The sequence below is a fragment of the Lithobates pipiens genome, unplaced genomic scaffold, assembly GCF_037356315.1.
Source record: "Lithobates pipiens isolate NorthernLeopardFrog02 unplaced genomic scaffold, aLitPip1_a1.2 Scaffold_3, whole genome shotgun sequence".
Lineage (NCBI taxonomy): Eukaryota > Metazoa > Chordata > Amphibia > Anura > Ranidae > Lithobates > Lithobates pipiens.
This window is the reverse complement of record NW_027507790.1, coordinates 83,963,601-83,981,054: the sequence shown is the minus strand read 5'-3', so window position 1 is coordinate 83,981,054 and position 17,454 is coordinate 83,963,601. Positions and strand designations below refer to the sequence as shown.

General features: G+C 44.8%; 1 protein-coding gene across 1 annotated transcript in view; it reads left to right on the top strand.

Moving 5' to 3' along the window:
• The first annotated feature begins 2,179 nt into the window (after positions 1–2,179).
• Positions 2,180–17,454, top strand: part of LOC143940506 (calcium release-activated calcium channel protein 1-like) — a 38,048-nt gene continuing 22,773 nt past the window's right edge. Inside the window, exon 1 of the mRNA XM_077461974.1 lies at positions 2,180–2,528. Coding sequence (XP_077318100.1) covers positions 2,301–2,528 — 228 coding nt within the window. The 5' untranslated portion in view covers positions 2,180–2,300. The remainder of the gene's footprint in view (positions 2,529–17,454) is intronic.

Here is a 17,454-nt window from a genome sequence, read left to right as displayed (position 1 = left end):
TTTTCTGGGTTCTGGACCAGAAGATCTTTCTGTCTGTTTGGTCCTGGTCCTCCTGACCAGCCCCCATGGCCTTCATGGCCTGAGGTGCGGATCCAGCCAATTCCAAGTCCCGGGGCTGGCTAGCACGAGGTAGAGTAACTGGAAGGAGGATTCAAAGGTGGTCCGGTGCCGTCTCATCTGTGGAGAGGCCCAGCAACCAGGGGAGGACTCTACAGGAGAAGGCCACGCTGAAGGCTGGCTTCTCAGAAAGAGCCTGGAGGCTTAGTTAAAAGACAACAAGCGAATCTACACTCATACGGTATTGCCGGACCAACTGCGAGATACTGGTACCGTATGATGGCTCTCTAAATGTATCTACATCCTTCAGTTATATCCAAGTCTGTGGCAGAGACTTTATTGACAAGTGTTCTATATCCAAGTCTGTGGCAGAGACTTTATTCACAAGTGTTCTACATCAAGTCTGTGGCAGAGACTTTCTTCACAAGTGTTCTACATCAAGTCTGTGGCAGAGACTTTATTCACAAGTGTTCTACATCAAGTCTGTGGCAGAGACTTTCTTCACAAGTGTTCTACATCAAGTCTGTGGCAGAGACTTTATTCACAAGTGTTCTACATCAAGTCTGTGGCAGAGACTTTCTTCACAAGTGTTCTACATCAAGTCTGTGGCAGAGACTTTCTTCACAAGTGTTCTACATCAAGTCTGTGGCAGAGACTTTCTTCACAAGTGTTCTACATCAAGTCTGTGGCAGAGACTTTCTTCACAAGTGTTCTACATCAAGTCGGTGGCAGAGACTTTATTCACAAGTGTTCTACATCAAGTCGGTGGCAGAGACTTTATTCACAAGTGTTCTACATCAAGTCGGTGGCAGAGACTTTATTCACAAGTGTTCTACATCAAGTCTGTGGCAGAGACTTTCTTCACAAGTGTTCTACATCAAGTCGGTGGCAGAGACTTTCTTCACAAGTGTTCTACATCAAGTCGGTGGCAGAGACTTTGCTTTATTCAAACACTCTATCGGCTGCTAGGCCTAGTGAGAAGAGATCTATCTGGTAGCTGTGAGAATCCAGTTCTGAGTGGCAATTCTCTGGATTTCTATGGTGAGAGACTTCCTATCTTTTACAGTGCCAAGAGTACCTGAATTTTCTACCTAACCCTTTACCCTTCATTGAGAGACTGTTCTGTCTAATTGTTGCTAAATAAATATCCTAAAAGTGGATCCAGTGTCAGTCTCTGCAGTTCTTTGGGCCACCTACCTCGGGAAACTCCTAGACGCACACGAGGTCAAGAAGGTAACGGTAAGCCCAACAAAACCAGCCGCTCCTTCGGGGGACAGTGCTACATAAGGTTAAATACAGTATATAGAAATCTGACGGACTGTTTAGACATAGCATTTTAAAAGCAGGTTTGCTAATGTGACAGAACACCGCTGCTTTTATAATTCAACATGTAAACAGCCTGATACTGTATTTCACCATATATGCTCCATTCACTGTTAAAAATAACTGTGAAATGCAAAACTCCGGAGGGTGTAACAAGATGTCCGCTTGCCCCCTTCTTGGTGTATCGTTACTGTAGAGAAGTGCGGGGTGTAGCAAGATGGTGGCAACGGAACGTCACTCCTGTTACCAATTCTGACAGGTCGCCGTATTTGACAGTGTTTAATCAGATTTGTCGACCCTTCAGAATGTGTTACGGAAGTGACATTTCGTCACCGCCATCTTGCTACACCCTGCACTCCTTCATAGCAAGGATACACTGAGAAGGGGGAAAGTGGACATCTTGTTACACCCACAAGAGTTTCTCATTTTACACTTATTTTTAACAGTAAACTGAGGTTATATCGTGAAATACAGTACTTAGAACTCTTTGTGAATGTTTTAGATGTTGAATTGTAAAAGCAGAGAACATCTGTCAGATTAGCAAACCTTAAGTACTGTATTTCACGATATAACCTCTGTTTACTGTTAAAAATAAGCGTAAAATGCAAAACTCTAGTGGGTGTAACAAGATATCCGCTTTCCCCCTTCTCAGTGTAACCTTACTATGGACGAGTGCGGGGTGTAGCAAGATGGCAGAAACGGAACGTCACTTCCGTTACACATTCTTGACGGGTCGCCTAATCTGATGAAACACAGGCAACTTTTGGTTGGCGGTTGTTGGAATAGGCGGAGCTGTAGTAGTGTGGGGAATTGGCAGGTGACGCCCTCTTGCGCTCGGAGTCCGTGTTGCTCCAGTACCTGTGACGGGTGTCTGGCAGTAGGATGAGGAGGGGGGTCACGCAGTTGTAGGTGACGGGCAAATGGTCCCGGAGCGCAGTGCGGTGCCACAGAAATCCCGCCCGCGCCCCCAGCAGGAGGTGAAGGAGGAGGAGCTGTGCTATACGGAGTGGATTAGCCGGAGTTACGTGGAGCTCATGAGTCTGGACGAGCACTCGATGCAGGCGCTGTCCTGGAGGAAGCTCTACCTGAGCCGGGCCAAGCTCAAAGCCTCCAGCCGGACCTCGGCTCTGCTCTCCGGCTTCGCCATGGTAAGAGGGCAGCCGGGCTGTGCCGCCTCAAGGTTACAGCTGTCATTTTGGGGGAGGGGGGGTGGTCTGTCCTCTGCTAGACTGAAACTTCATGCATTCATCTCAATGCACACCACATGCTCTATATAGATAATGAGGAGGGATAGAAATGTCTCTGTATATGGAGGGGAAGGATGTGTGATGACAGGATGTGAGGCGTACATTGAGATTCCACATAAAGAAGTTGGTGACATCCGGAGTGTGATGAGTGCCAGGCACAGGGCTCCTACATTCTAACACTGCTCAGCATCGGGCACAGGGCTCCTACATTGTAACACTGCCCGCGATCGGGCACAGGGCTCCTACATTGTAACACTGCCCGCGATCGGGCACAGGGCTCCTACATTGTAACGCTGCCCACGATCGGGCACAGGGCTCCTACATTGTAACGCTGCCCACGATCGGGCACAGGGCTCCTACATTGTAACGCTGCCCACCACAGGGCTCCTACATCCCGACGCTACCCACCACCGGGCACGCAGGGCTCCTACACCCCGACGCTACCCACCACCGGGCACGCAGGGCTCCTACACCCCGACACTGCCCACCACCGGGCACGCAGGGCTCCTACACCCCGACGCTGCCCACCACCGGGCAAGCAGGGCTCCTACACCCCGACACTGCCCACCACCGGGCACGCAGGGCTCCTACACCTCGACGCTGCCCACCACCGTGCACGCAGGGCTCCTACACCCCGACACTGCCCACCACCGTGCACGCAGGGCTCCTACACCCCGACACTGCCCACCACCGGGCACGCAGGGCTCCTACACCCCGACGCTGCCCACCACCGGGCACGCAGGGCTCCTACACCCCGACACTGCCCACCACCGGGCACGCAGGGCTCCTACACCCCGACACTGCCCACCACCGGGCACGCAGGGCTCCTACACCCCGGCACTGGCCACCATCCATTTCTTCTGATGAGTGCCAGGCACAGGGCTCCGACATCCTGCTAACACTGCCCACCATCCATCTCTTCTGATGAGTGCCAGGCACAGGGCTCCGACATCCTGCTAACACTGCCCCCCATCCAGCTCCTCTGTTGGCTGCCAGGCCTCTCAACACCAATAATGGCACTTTTTTCACCACTCATGGTATAGTTGGACATTTGTCTAAATCTCCCTTGCCTCTGAAGTCTGATCTGTTTTCAGATTCCATTTCAGAGGTTACTGACAGGCAGCCGGGAGGCAACGCCTCCTTACTGCCTGTTTTTAACCCCTATTTTTGCAGACAAACACATTGTAACTCTACAGTGCACGTGTTTGCAGTGCTTCCCCATTTGCTTGACTTTGTAGCAATTTGCGCCCACTGGTTGCTGGGTGTCAGGTGAACTTTGAGGGTGAGAAGTGCCATGACACCTGAACCTCCCTGTCCACTGCCAGTGCAGCTTAAGTAGGGTGCGGCAGTTGGTGGATGGCAAAAACGCGACTCAACCTTACGTTTTTACTGTTCCCTAACTGCAAGTCTGAACAAAGCCTTGATCATCTACGGCAGTGTGTGGTGCAGCTCCCATTTGCATAGGCACAGCAGCCAATTTGTTTAAAAGAGTCCCTGGGATGTGTGTTGCAGATCTCTTCAAACAGCAGCAGGGCAAGGCTTTGCAACCGATTGCTTTTCCCCAGACAAGCCTCAGCTCATGTCCCATTGACCAGGGATGGACATGTCCCTCTGGGATCTGTTGATAGTTCATTCTACTAGTTGTCAGTGCTGGGACCCTGTCACATGGACTAGGATTTTGCTTACTTCTATCCAGCATTCAGTCCATACACTAGGGGGAATTTACTAAAAGTGGAGCAGATAGAATCTGGAGTCGTTGTGCATGGTAACCAATCAACTTTATATCAGTGTGTTCGGTAGAGCAGACTTTCTCAACCTTTTCAACACAGAGGAACCCTTGAAATACCTTTCTGGTCTCGGGAACCCCTGATAAATACTATATCTACAGCTCATGATACATTAGTGTGATCAGTGGAGCTCGAGGAGCCCTGGTTGAGAAACGCTGAGTTAAAGGGTTGAGTCATCTTTTCAGGATAAAAAGGGGAACTAACTCATAGCACCCCCCCCCCCCCCCCCCAACATCCTCTGGTCATCAATGCACATTGCTCCTTTGATTATCATCTTCTGCCACTCATGACACAATGTACGTCATAGGCTCTTTACCTGGATCGCAGATGCGGTGTGTCAGAGCTACACACTACATTACCGAATTTATCTCTGCATACCCTCGCGAGTGGCTTATCCTGCTGGACATTATATGATGCCCAGTCAGAATAACACAACCACCCTGTGGCTATCATTCTGCATATTGCGGGCAGGAAGTGGTTAAAGGGGTTGTAAAGTTGTTTGTTATTAAAAAATAAAAAAAAATGTTATACTTGCCTCCACTGTGCAGCTCGTTTTTGCACAGAGTGGCTCCGAACCTTGTCTTCTGGGGTCCCTCGGCGGCTGTCTCGGTTTCCCCCCGCAAGTACTTCTCACGTTCATGCGAGCTCCCTCGCATGCTGAGAAGCACTTTCAAGCACGCTCCCGTGATGCAGCCGGTGGCTACAGGCACTCTCTGTAGCACTCGGCCCCGCCCCCCGGTGCGCCTCGTCATTGGATGTGATTGACAGCAGCAAGAGCCAAGGGCTGCTCTGCTTTCAATCCATCCGCTCCAGCCAATCAGCGGCCAGGCTGAGCGACGAAGAGGATGTTGGGGGCAAGTGCGGGACTTTTGAGGGGTCAGGTAAGTAAAACGGGGGGACTGGGGGGCGGCACTGTGAGATGTTTTTTCACCTTAATGCATAGAATGCATTAAGGTGAAAAAATATTTACCTTTACAACCCCCTTTAAAGCAGTAGTAAACCACAACCTCCCCCCCCCCCCCCCCCCCCCAAAAAAAATAAAAAAAATCTCCTGCAGGTTAATAGCATATTGGGCTAGTATGTGTAACGTATGCACATTATAAAAGACCTTGGAACGAAGCCATCCAGCAGTGCGCTGTCATCGCTGACAGGGCTTCCATCTTCACCTGGTCCTCCTTGTCGGTTTGTAGGCCCCGGCTGTTTGAATGGTCAAGCCGCAATGATGTTATGCCTCTCTGAATGAACACCATACCATCCATTGAGAGCGAAGTGCACCTGCGCCATTGATTTCGCTGGCTGTAACTATAATAAATATCTCCTAAACGGTGCGCGTTTTAGGAGATATTTAAGCCCCGGACACACGATCCGAAAATCGCAAGAAGAATGCCGCTTTCAAATCGATCGTACGATAGTTGGATCGTTAGTACAGAGCTTTTGAGAGCTGATCAGGACAGTTCATCCTATAATATTCTATCGGACATGCACAGAAATCTTTTTTGTACGATGCCAGATCGTACAATTTTTGTTTAAATCAGAACAGCTGTCGTTCGAAAATGCAATGCATTACAACAGCATGACATCGCTTCCAATTTTTTTTTATTTACTCTGTCGTACGAGAATTTTCGTGGCTTTAGTAAACTCATCGGATTTGACGTGAGAAAATGCAAAAAAAACAGATGATCATTCCTCCGATAATCGGATCGTGAATCCCCTCAGTCTAACTCCATGGAGAGCCTGAAAATGATATCGCATAGGGTCCCGTGGTGATCCTATCCACCATTGCTCTAGACATCACTTTTTTTTTTTTTTTTTTTCTAAAAAAAAAAAAAGGATGCAACATCAGGGACCTACTAGTGTAGCAAATGTGATTGATCACCTTTTAGAAAATTCAAATGTGAAAATGTTTGCGTTCACAAGACTTCCATATAGTCAGGCTTATGATGGTAACCAAGGACAGCAATACATCAGGCGATAGAGATCTGTAGTCACCAGAAAAGTCTTGTGATCTGTTTGCGCAGGATTGACATTACTCTGGAACAGTGACAACCTTTGTTTTTGTTGCTATATTAAATTGTTTTTAGTCAATTCAAGAAAGTCATATACAGTCTATGCATGCCTTTAGGGTAGAGCTCTGTATCTGAAACATTTCAGAATTGTTGACTTCCTTGTAACGGCCGCTGGCTGCTCAAGCTTTTTATAGATCCTCAGTAGAACGATGCATTTCTGTGTTGTCAACCATTCTTTGTAACAGGAGCAGTCATGTATGAGACCAAGGAAGCCTTCAAATCAAGAAAAAACTATTTCTGTCACGACTTTGTGATGGTCCGTAAGCCCAGGGTCATATAGCATCTTTGGGAAATAATAGTTGACTTATTATTTTTTTTATTTTTTGAAGGTCAGTGGTAATTGGGATTTGGCCCCCCTACAACTGCCTCCATTTGCTTTTCTGTGGCAGCTATGTTATGCCGTTCATCATGTCACGCAATACTGGCTGCTTACACTGCTTAATGGGAAGTCACATAACCGGCGTACACACTGCTGTGCTGTTAGATTAGGTTCCACAACTTTCCGCACCACCCCCATCATCCCACATACAAATTACTTGTGTTCCTTAAACCTGTCACCTACATTTTCCATTTACTGCTGACCTTTCAGATTGTTCTTTGTTCTTCTAGAAGAGAAGAGTTCTTTGTGTGAACCTACTCATTTTCCATGCTGAACTATCATGTCTGATTATTTCACAGCCAAGTCATGCTTTGACTTCTTTTCACTAGCCCCCAAAATCAAGGAGATCTTGAAATTGAAGCATTGTGGGTGGGGGGTCAGTTTGAGAAATAAAGATACTTTGATGGTTGTGTGTCACTTTTGAATGCCTAACACATCTTAGGGAAGGGTAGATCCCTAGGTTGTCATTGAGAGATGTATACGCATTATGTCTTGCGTGTTTTTGGGGTTCAGGATGGTATATATAATTGTCCTTGTTGGCTTTATTTCATTAACCCTAGGGCCCCTTTCACACTGTCGGACCGTTCTGGTCCACCTGTCAGTTTTGATAGCGGACATGAACGGGTGCTCCATGCTGGTCTATAGAGTGATTTCAGCGGGGACATGTCCGCTGACTCCGACCCGTTCCGATCCGCCAAAAGCAGGCAGATTGCCCTATGTCAGGATCGGGTGAGATCTGATGAAAACGGACATGCTGTCCGTTTTCATCCGATCTCTCCATAGAAACCAGCGGCGCTTGACAAGTCCCTCCCCCGTTCAGTGAGCAGAGAGTGACCTGTCGCTGAGCCGGCGGACTCCGTGGAAGCGGATCTGCCTCGTGGGAATGAGGCCTAACATTGGCATTGTTATGAAAGCAATGGAAAGCTGTGCAATTTTCAACATAAACATGTGTCCGTATTTATTTCATTTAAAATGTAAAACCTGGTTGGTTTTGTAAAGGATTAATCCAGCCTGAGATTTTTAGGTTGGGCTTCTTCTCTGGGTCACAGGAGTACAATTCGTTTTGCACTCCTGTGACCCGTTTTCAGCAGAGAGCAGTCTGAGGTCCGCTCTCCGCTGAAGTTACCAGTATCAGACCAGGCACTGTGTCATCCTGACTTTGGAATTATGGATCCGCCAGCTGCCTTGACTGATGGCAGTCTTGGCCTCTCAGCGAGCCGCTGAGATGTCCCCTCCACAGCTCAGCGCTCCAATGAGGGTGGTGGAGCAGAGCGGGAGAGATGCTGACTGACGGGCAGCATCTCTGCTAGGGGAGGTGAGAGAACCGAGCCATCAGCGATGTTCGATGGCTCAGTTCTCGGTGATGAGGTGGCGGGGGACAGATGCAGCATCAGTCTGATGCTATATTCACCTAGGTAAGTATGAATAGCCAAAAAAAAAACATACTTCTCTTTTAAGAGGCTCCACTCTTGTAGCACATAGTTTAGGAATTTCCCATAGTGTCTGTGTGTCACCCAGCCTCTAGGTGTAGGTAAAAACTATTAGGCATAGTTCACAGCTCTGTATTTAGTGTAATGCATACTGTAAAAATCCTGTTTACTACATTTTTTTTTTTATGTGATTTGCAGCAATTGGATTTTCTGTTACAATCTTTTTGTAAAAATTTCATGTAATAAAAAAAAAAAAAAACACTATAAAATGGCAAATTCAAGTCCAAAATGGAATGGTCGTCATAAGCAGTATATAGGAAAATGGCAACAATAAACCTAAATGAAGGATGAGGGGTTTAGCCATGAACACATGGAAAGTCCATAAGTATGAGAAACTACACTACAGGTTCAGCCATGAAGAGTCACACCAAGTGAATTTTAAGCTGGCCATTCACATCTTGAATCTTGGCTATACTGCTGAATGTGACAAAATTAGAGGAGTGGGTGGCCCTATTTGTTCAACAAAAGTTGACTTTGACTTTAAAGAGGAGGTCCGGTTAAAAAAAAAAAAAAAAAAAAAAAAAAATTAAGTCAGCAGCTACAAACGGTGTAGCTGCTGACTTTTAATAAGCACACTTACCTGTCCAGGGTGCCCGCCCGAGACAGATTCGTCCATCGGATCGGGTCCTGGCGCCGCCATTCGTAGTAAGGGAAACTGGCAGTGGAGCCTTGCGGCTTCACTGCCCATTGCCTACTGCGAATCGCGCAGAAGACAATGCGAAGAGAAGACTGAAGATCTCCGCAGTGCAGGAAGCGGCATATTAGGACAATCTGCCTACAACAACCATTTCTTCTAGGAGCATTTTAATGCAATATATTTTTATTTATTTTTTAGGGTGGCCCTCCGCTTTAAAGTTTGACTATGCCGAGCGGAAAAGTATTGATCAAACAGTAATTGTATCCTATCCGATGTAGTCACTGTTGTGGTATTGAGGACTAATGGGTTGCTTTAACACAGTATGCCTTTAATGCAAAAAAGTGTTACCTGCATGCCTTAAAGTGGTTGTAAACTCTTACATATGCCCAGTAAAGTAACTGGCCCCAGGTGATACACAGAGATTAAATAAATCCTCCTACATAAGTTGTAACTGTGTATTTGTAGCTCTCGTCCCTGGAGATGTTAAAAGTGCTGAATTTATAGCATGTGTGAGAGTTTAGGAAAAAGTGGTCAGAGAGCTGAAGTTACACTCTGCAGATCTCAGTGAGGAGAACTCTAAGAGCTGATTGGAGGAAAGGGACATGCCCCCTTCACACAGGCACATGGCTTAGTCTGTCAATCAGCTGGAGGTGCCTCCCCTTTAACCTTTTGTCTATTGGTGTCAGGAAAACTTTCCAGAAGCGATTCATGCTGATGGAAAAACGAAGCAGCAGATAGAAGTGACACTTAGAGCTCTTAATTGAGATAAGTACACACTATAGAAGGCTAGGCTTGGTTCATATTTCATGTCTGAGCATTACAACCACTTTAAGAGATTCATTACTGTGAAGGGGTCCCTAATGCAGCATTTTCTCTTTATGTTCAGTGTAAATTATCTGCACTGTTACAGCTGGTTTTCCTGTCAACTATTTTTGTCAAAGCACTTTTTGCAAACAAGTATTCCCTTGTAAATGTATTTCGAGTTTTTTTCCTCTGATAAGCGTTCTAGCCCCAGGTTTAGCAGTTAAGCCTGTGCATAGTTTAGGATTATGAAATGCAAGTATTAATAGATTAGGACATTTCTGCACTGCTGCTTGGGACATGATTTTCATTGCAAGATAAGGATCTCAAGAGAAGGTGACATTTTTCTGTTGAGAAAGGCATGTGAAAAAGAGCGACTTCTTCCTAGAAATATCATGTGCTAAAAAGCATTCCTACAGCCCGTCAGAAGTGCAGTTACTTTCCAGACTGTTTAGATTAGGAAGGGATATAGGAACTCGGATATTGCACTGAAGAATTCTAGCAAGATTATATACTGTATAGCGCCAGTTGTGCGATGAATCGTCAAGAATCGTTATCGTGATTTTTTATTTATTTATTTATTTTTTTTTCTTCTCCGTTGCGATCTTGACAAGTGTTTCACGATTCTATTTTATGCAAAGAATTCTTTCTGCTCTTCTGAAGCCACAGCCCTCAAGAGAAAGGAAGAAAAAAAACCCGGCAGTCTGCCAAGAATTGCAACATTCTTTAGCAGTTTAACTTAAGTATAAACATTGTAACAATTTGTCAGTGGAATAGACTTTGTGTGTAACTGAAGAAAGTTTAAACACAACCTTTTTCTGTCATTTGTTGGTTTCTAGTTACATTTTTTTTTTTTGCTAGAAAATTACTTAGAATACCCAAGGAGAACTTGTACAATTGGTGGCTGATTAAAGCGGGAGTCCACCGGGACTCCGCGTTTTTTTTTTTTTTTTTTTTTTTTTTTTTTTTTTTTTTTTTTTTAAAAGCCAGCAGCTACAAATACTGCAGCTGCTGACTTTTAAAATAGTGACACTTACCTGTCCAGCGCGCCCGCGATGTCGGCACCCGAAGCCGATCGCTAGGTCGTCTGTCGGGTCCTGCCGCCGCCATCTTGGGTATGGGAATCAGGAAGTGGAGCCTTTCGGCTTCATTTCCCGGTTCCCTACTGCGCATGCGCGAATTGCGCTGTGCAATAAGGACGCTCCCCGCTGCCTCTGGGAGCTGTGTGTTTCCCAGCAGGCAGCGGGGCACTTGCAGGAAGGGGCGGGCACTTGCGGAAAGGGGCGTAAGTTACGCCCCTTTCCGCAGAGAGCTGTCCCGGAAGTGGGTGCAGTTACCTGGATTATCCAGGTAACTGCACCCCCCTCCCCCCTGAAAGGTGCCGATTGTGGCACCGGAGGGGGGGAGGGTTCCGATGAGCGGAAAGGTCCACTTTAGGGTGGACCTCCGCTTTTAAATACTTTTTTTGTGTGTGTGTGTATGTATATGTGTGTGTGTGTGTGTGTGTGTGTGTGTGTGTGTATATATATATATGTATGTATGTGTATGTGTGTGTGTGTGTGTGTGTATATATATGTGTATATATATATATATATATATATATATATATATATATATATATATATATATATATATATATATATATATATTAGTCAGCCACCAATTGTGCAAGTTCTACTTAAAAAGATGAGAGGCCTGTAATTGTCATCATAGGTATACCTCAACTATGAGAGACAAAATGTGGAAACAAATACAGACAATCACATTGTCTGTCTGATTTTTGAAAGATATTATTTGCAAATTTATGGTGATAAGTATTTGGTCACCTACAAACAAGCAAGATTTCTGGCTCTCACAGATCTGTATCTTCTTCAAGAGGCTCCTCTGTCCTCCACTCATTACCTCTATTAATGACACCTGTTTGAACTTGTTATCAGTATAGACACCTGTCCACAACCTCACAGTCACACTCCAAACTCCACTATGGTGAAGACCAAAGAGCTGTCGAAGGACACCAGAAACAAAATTGTAGACCTGCACCAGGCTGGGAAGACTGAATCTGCAATAGGCAAGCAGCTTGGTGTGAAGAAATCAACTGTGGGAGCAATAATTAGAAAATGGAAGACATACAAGACCACTGATAATCTCCCTCGATCTGGGCCTCCACGCAAGATCTCGCCCCATGGGGTCAAAATGATTACAAGAACGGTGAGCAAAAATCCCAGAACCACTCGGGGGACCTAGTGAATGACCTGCAGAGAGCTGGGACCAACGTAACAAAGGCTACCATCAGTAACACACTACGCCGCCAGGGACTCAGATCGTGCAGTGCCAGAAGTGTCCCCCTGCTTAAGCCAGTACATGTCCGGGCCTGTCTGAGGTTTGCTAGAGAGCATTTGGATGATCCAGAAGAGGATTGGGAGAATGTCCTATGGTCAGATGAAACCAAAGTAGAACTGTTTGGTGGAAACACAACTGCTGAGTTGCAACCAAAGAACACCATACCTACTGTGAAGCATGGGGATGGCAACATCATTCTTTGGGGCTGTTTCTCTGCAAAGGGAACAGGATGACTGATCCGTGTACATGAAAGAATGAACGGGCCATGTATTGTGGCTTCGTAAGAAGCATTTCAAGGTCCTGGAGTGGCCTAGCCAGTCTCTAGATCTCAACCCCATAGAAAACCTTTAGAGGGAGTTGAAAGTCCGTGTTGCCCAGCGACAGCCCCAAAACATCACTGCTCTAGAGGAGATCTGCATGGAGGAATGGGCCAACATACCAGCAACAGTGTGTGACAACCTTGTGAAGACTTACAGAAAACGTTTGACGTCTGTCATTGCCAACAATGGATATATAACAAAGTATTGAGATGAACTTTTGATATTGACAAAATACTTATTTTCCACCATAATTTGCAAATAAATTCTTGCACAAATCAGACAATGTGATTGTCTGGATTTGTTTCCACGTTTCGTCTCTCATAGTTGAGGTATACCTATGATAATTACACGCCTCTCTTATCTTTTTTTTTTTTTTTTTTAAGTGGGAGAATTGGCTGACTAAATACTTTTTTGCGTCACAAAATAAAAAAAAAATATATATAATATATATAGAATTTCTCCCTAGAGAATAAAATGGTGGTTGTTACAATATTTTATGTCACGCTGTATTTGCTCAGCGGTCTTTCAAATGCAATTTTTTGTGAAAAAAAATTACTTTACTGTTTTTTTTTTTTTTTTATTCATTAAAGTTATAAAATATAAATACAGCGCTCACAAAAAAAACCCCATAATAAGTGATAACATAAACATAAAGTCCATATAAAACTGAATGTGCTTCACAAATAAAAAAATGCAGGGGATGCTTCACAAAAACATACATCACTATTGGTCGTTCCCCCCCCCCCCCCCTTTTTATTTATTTATTTATTTTTTCTTCCTTTTTTGGGTACCCGTTTTTGTATGGCTGAGCATTAACGTTAAAGGATTGTTTATCATCTCATCAGTGAACCTGCCATCCTGCAACATCCTCTGGATATCGCTATAAGCCTATTTTGACTCCCAGATTGCAAAGCTGGTTGTCATTGTGATGTGGTGAGTGGGGGCACATGGGGGTGTCTGCAACATTTTCTCTGCACTTTCTGCACACCACATGTGAAGCATTCCCTGCATTTTTTTTTTTTTTTGTGGTGCACATTCAGTGTTTTTGTCATCACTTATGTGTTTTTGTGAGCGCTGTATTTATATTTTATTACTATGTCCAGGTGTCTAGCACTTTGTGTATAGCAGCTTCATTCAATTTATTTTTTATTTTTTTATCACCCAATTTTTTCACACCATCAATGCGAGTTTATCTATCTAGATTATATATTTTCCCAGTTTAACCAGTAAAGTTAGTCTGATTTTATTTGTATAATGTGAACGATTTTAGGTCGTGAGAATCGTGACCTTTTTTATTCTTAGAAAAAAAAGTGATTTCTCATTTTGCCCAGAATCATGCAGCTCTAGCTCCAGTACACTATTCACAGGTTTAAATTCCAGTACCCAACTGGTCAAATATTTATTGGGGAATATATTCTCTGATCAACTTGCTCACTAATCTTATTATTTCACCCCAGTCGCCCTCCAGGACCGCAACATGAGAATTGATTGGTCCTTCCCTCTACAGGAAATGCAAGTCGAGTGGTTAAAACCCACTCACACCCTGCTTATCTGCTTCTTTTACGGTTTTGGACGTCTAAGCATATACTGAAACGTTTGTTGTTTTTCTTCCTTGACTAGATAGCGGTTGGGTCAGCACATGTGCAGCTCCATTTACATGACAGTGGTCACTGCAGGTTGGCATGTGAATGTATTTTATTGCAGAACAGATATTGCATGTCTCTTCTGCAATAAAAAAAAAAAAAAAAAAAAAAAGAAAAAGCTTGGCCTTAAGGCACAGCCCACTTGTTCTTGGCAACCTCGTGGGCAGATTGAGCAATAGCATCAGTGGACCAAATCTGCGGACATGCTACATGGTCTAAGCAGAACAGCTTCATCAAACGTTCGAGTGGAGGTTCTTTTAGAGGAAGAGCCATCCTTCGGCCAAAATACAGTGCATCCAGAAAGTATTCACAGTACTTTACTTTTTCCACATTTTGTTATGTTTCAGCAGCCTTTCTCAACCTTTTTACCCCAGGGGAACCCTTAAAATAATTTTTCAGGTATCGGGGAAACCCCCTGATAAAATTCATTCATTGGTCGTCAGTGGGAACAATGCCCCTTACTTTGGTGGTCAGTGAGAAGAATGCACTTTTTTACAGTGGTGGTAAGAATGGTCCCTTTACAGAGCGCTATAAAGGTCTTTGTTGTCAAACCACTGGCTTCTTCAAGTGACATTGGCTCAGAACTATGTTCCCACCTGTAGTAAATTCAGTTGATTTGGCACGATTTGGAAAGGCACACACCTGTCTATATAAAGTTCCACAGTTAACCCTGCATGTCAGCACAGAAACCAAGCCATGAAGTCCCAGGAATTGTCTGTAGACCTCAGAGACAGTATTGTATCAAGGCACAGATCTGGGGAAGGGTACAGAAAAAGTTCTATATCATTGAAGGTCCCAATGAGCACAGTGGCCTCCATCATCCGTAAATGGAAGAAGTTTGGAACCACCAGGACTTCTTCGCCTGGCAAAATAAATTTGCATAGATTTCAAGCAAACCTCTTTCACGTTGTCATTGGGGTATTGTTTGTAGAATTTTGAGGAAAATAATTGAATCCATTTTAGAATAAGGCTGTAACAAAACAAAATGCAGAAAAAGTGAAGCGATGTGAATACTTTCTGCATGCACTCTGTTCTGCAACGTGTCTTCCAACCCTGTTTTTGTTTACTTGAGGGAATTCCCTGCTAGTCTTACTGGTAATGTTTTTTTTTTCTAGGGCTCTTCAGGGCAGTGTTCCTAGTTCCCACCCTCTATTGGGATTTAAATGCTTAAGTTGTATTACCTTTTTAAAGTGATTGTAAAGGAAATAAAAATAACAAACCTATTATACTTGCCTGCTCTGTGCAGTGGTTTTGCATAAAGCAGCCCCAAACATTCTCCTTTTTTCGGGTCCTTCCACTTGCCGTGTGCCCCCATAGCAAGCTGCTTGCTGTGGGGGCGCTCGTGCATGCTCGCTCCCAAGCCTGCTCTCTGCGTCCATAAGACACAGAGCATGGCTCGGCCCCACTCATGCCTCACTGACTGTGGTTAACAGCAGCAGTAGCCAGTGGCTCCCGCTTCTGCATCTCAGCCAATCGGGAGGGATGGACCCAGGAGAGCCTCGGATCTTGTGCACATAGCTGAATTGAGATTGGGCTTAGGTAAGTAGAAGGGGGGACTGAAGAGGGAGCTGCCCACTGAAGGTCTTTTTACCTTTATGCATTGAATGCATGAAGGTTAAAAATCTTCAGCCTTTACAGCCACTTTAATACAATCTTCTGTTTTATTAGGATCCTTCCAGCCTCCCTTATATTTACCTGAGCCTGATCTCTATCCATGAGAGAGCTGTAACTCTCTGCTCTCTCTCTCTCTCTCCCCCCAGGACAGTTAGCGACTCCCGTTGCTTTCAATCAAATCTTGTGGCAGGGCAGTGGAGCAGAGCCAAGCTGTATGTGTAATCACGCACAGTCCACCCAGTGATATGTAGGTCCGCTCACCTCTGTATTAGACCTCAAAGTTCAAAACAACTTTATCCATGCATGGGTCCACTATTGTAATCTAATCTTCTTTGGGTAATTGCTCCTCCAGCATACATCCTCCACAAATCACAGCAGTAGGGAAAGTATATATAAAAAGGAAGATTAGTGCTCACCATGTAATATAAGAAAAAGGTTAAACACACACACACACACACCCCTAAAATAAAAAAACTCCTATATCATATAGATACTTCAGCTCACCTCCAATTCCTAGGTATACAGTGATGGCAACATCAACAGCTTCCACTCCTATATGCGTTACTCCCCCAATAGGGCTTCCTAAGTAGGAGGAAGTGCAAGTTTTTTAAAATAATATACAGTGTGCACCATTGGTCTTCCTTCGATCGAGCAGCAGGATGGTTGCACAAAAGTCCACCGGTGGATCAACTTCTGTTTAACCGCAGTGGCCATGCATAAATCAAAATTTGGTCTGTCTCTGCGGAACCTGCTGTGTTTTGATCTATCGATGGGCAGCTTAAAGTGGTTGTAAAGGCTAAAGTTTTTTTTTACTAATTCTCTGCATGAAGGTAAAAAACCTTCAGTATGCAGCTGCCCAATCGCAATCCAGCGATGTGCATGAGAGCAGCTGCTCTCCCAGGTCTTTACCTACTTGTTAACAGACAGCCAGTGAGGAGCGAGTGGGGGCAGGTCGGAGCCCCTTTCTGTTTTGTCTTATGGACACACAGAGCAGGGCTTGGGAGAGAGCATGTACGAGTGCCGCCATAGCAAGCAGCTTCCTATGGGGGGCACTCAGAGAAGAGGAGGAGCCAAAAGCGCCAGCAGGGGACCTGCGATGAGGAGGATCGGGGTTCCTTTGTGAAAAAACGTTGCAGGTATGCATAACACGTTTATTATAAAAAAAAAATGACCTTTTTAATATCTCTTCAAAGGGCTGCTGGGTGCATGTTATTAAAACGTGCAGCGTTCACATTGCTTCACTTCAAAATGTATGCTTCTTGTTGAGCTCCAAAGGAGTTGAAGCATCTCAAGTCTATGGTAACGCGTCGCATACGTTTGTGCCTCGGTTATGGTGCACTAGTACATTTAACCACTTCATGCAAAACTATGTATATGTACGTCAGGGGTTGACAAATTTGCTTGGAATCTAGGAGCCAGCTAAAAAAGTTAGGAGCCGGGTCCGTGACGGCGATCTGGACCTGTCCCTGGCCTGACATGGAGACAAGTGAGGGGAAGATAGCCCCAAGCCCCTCACCTGTCTCCAAGTCATTGCCCCCCATAGCTCTTAGAGGGACATTTTATTTTTTTTTTTTCAAATGACAATTTTTTTTTTAAATTGCATTTTAGTGTAAATTGAGATGTGAGGTCTCTCTGACCCCAGATCTCATATACAAGAGGACCTGTCATGCTTTTTTCTATTACAAGGGATTTTTACATTCCTTGTAATAGGAACAAAAGTGACACATTTTTTTTTTTTTTAAAGAACAGT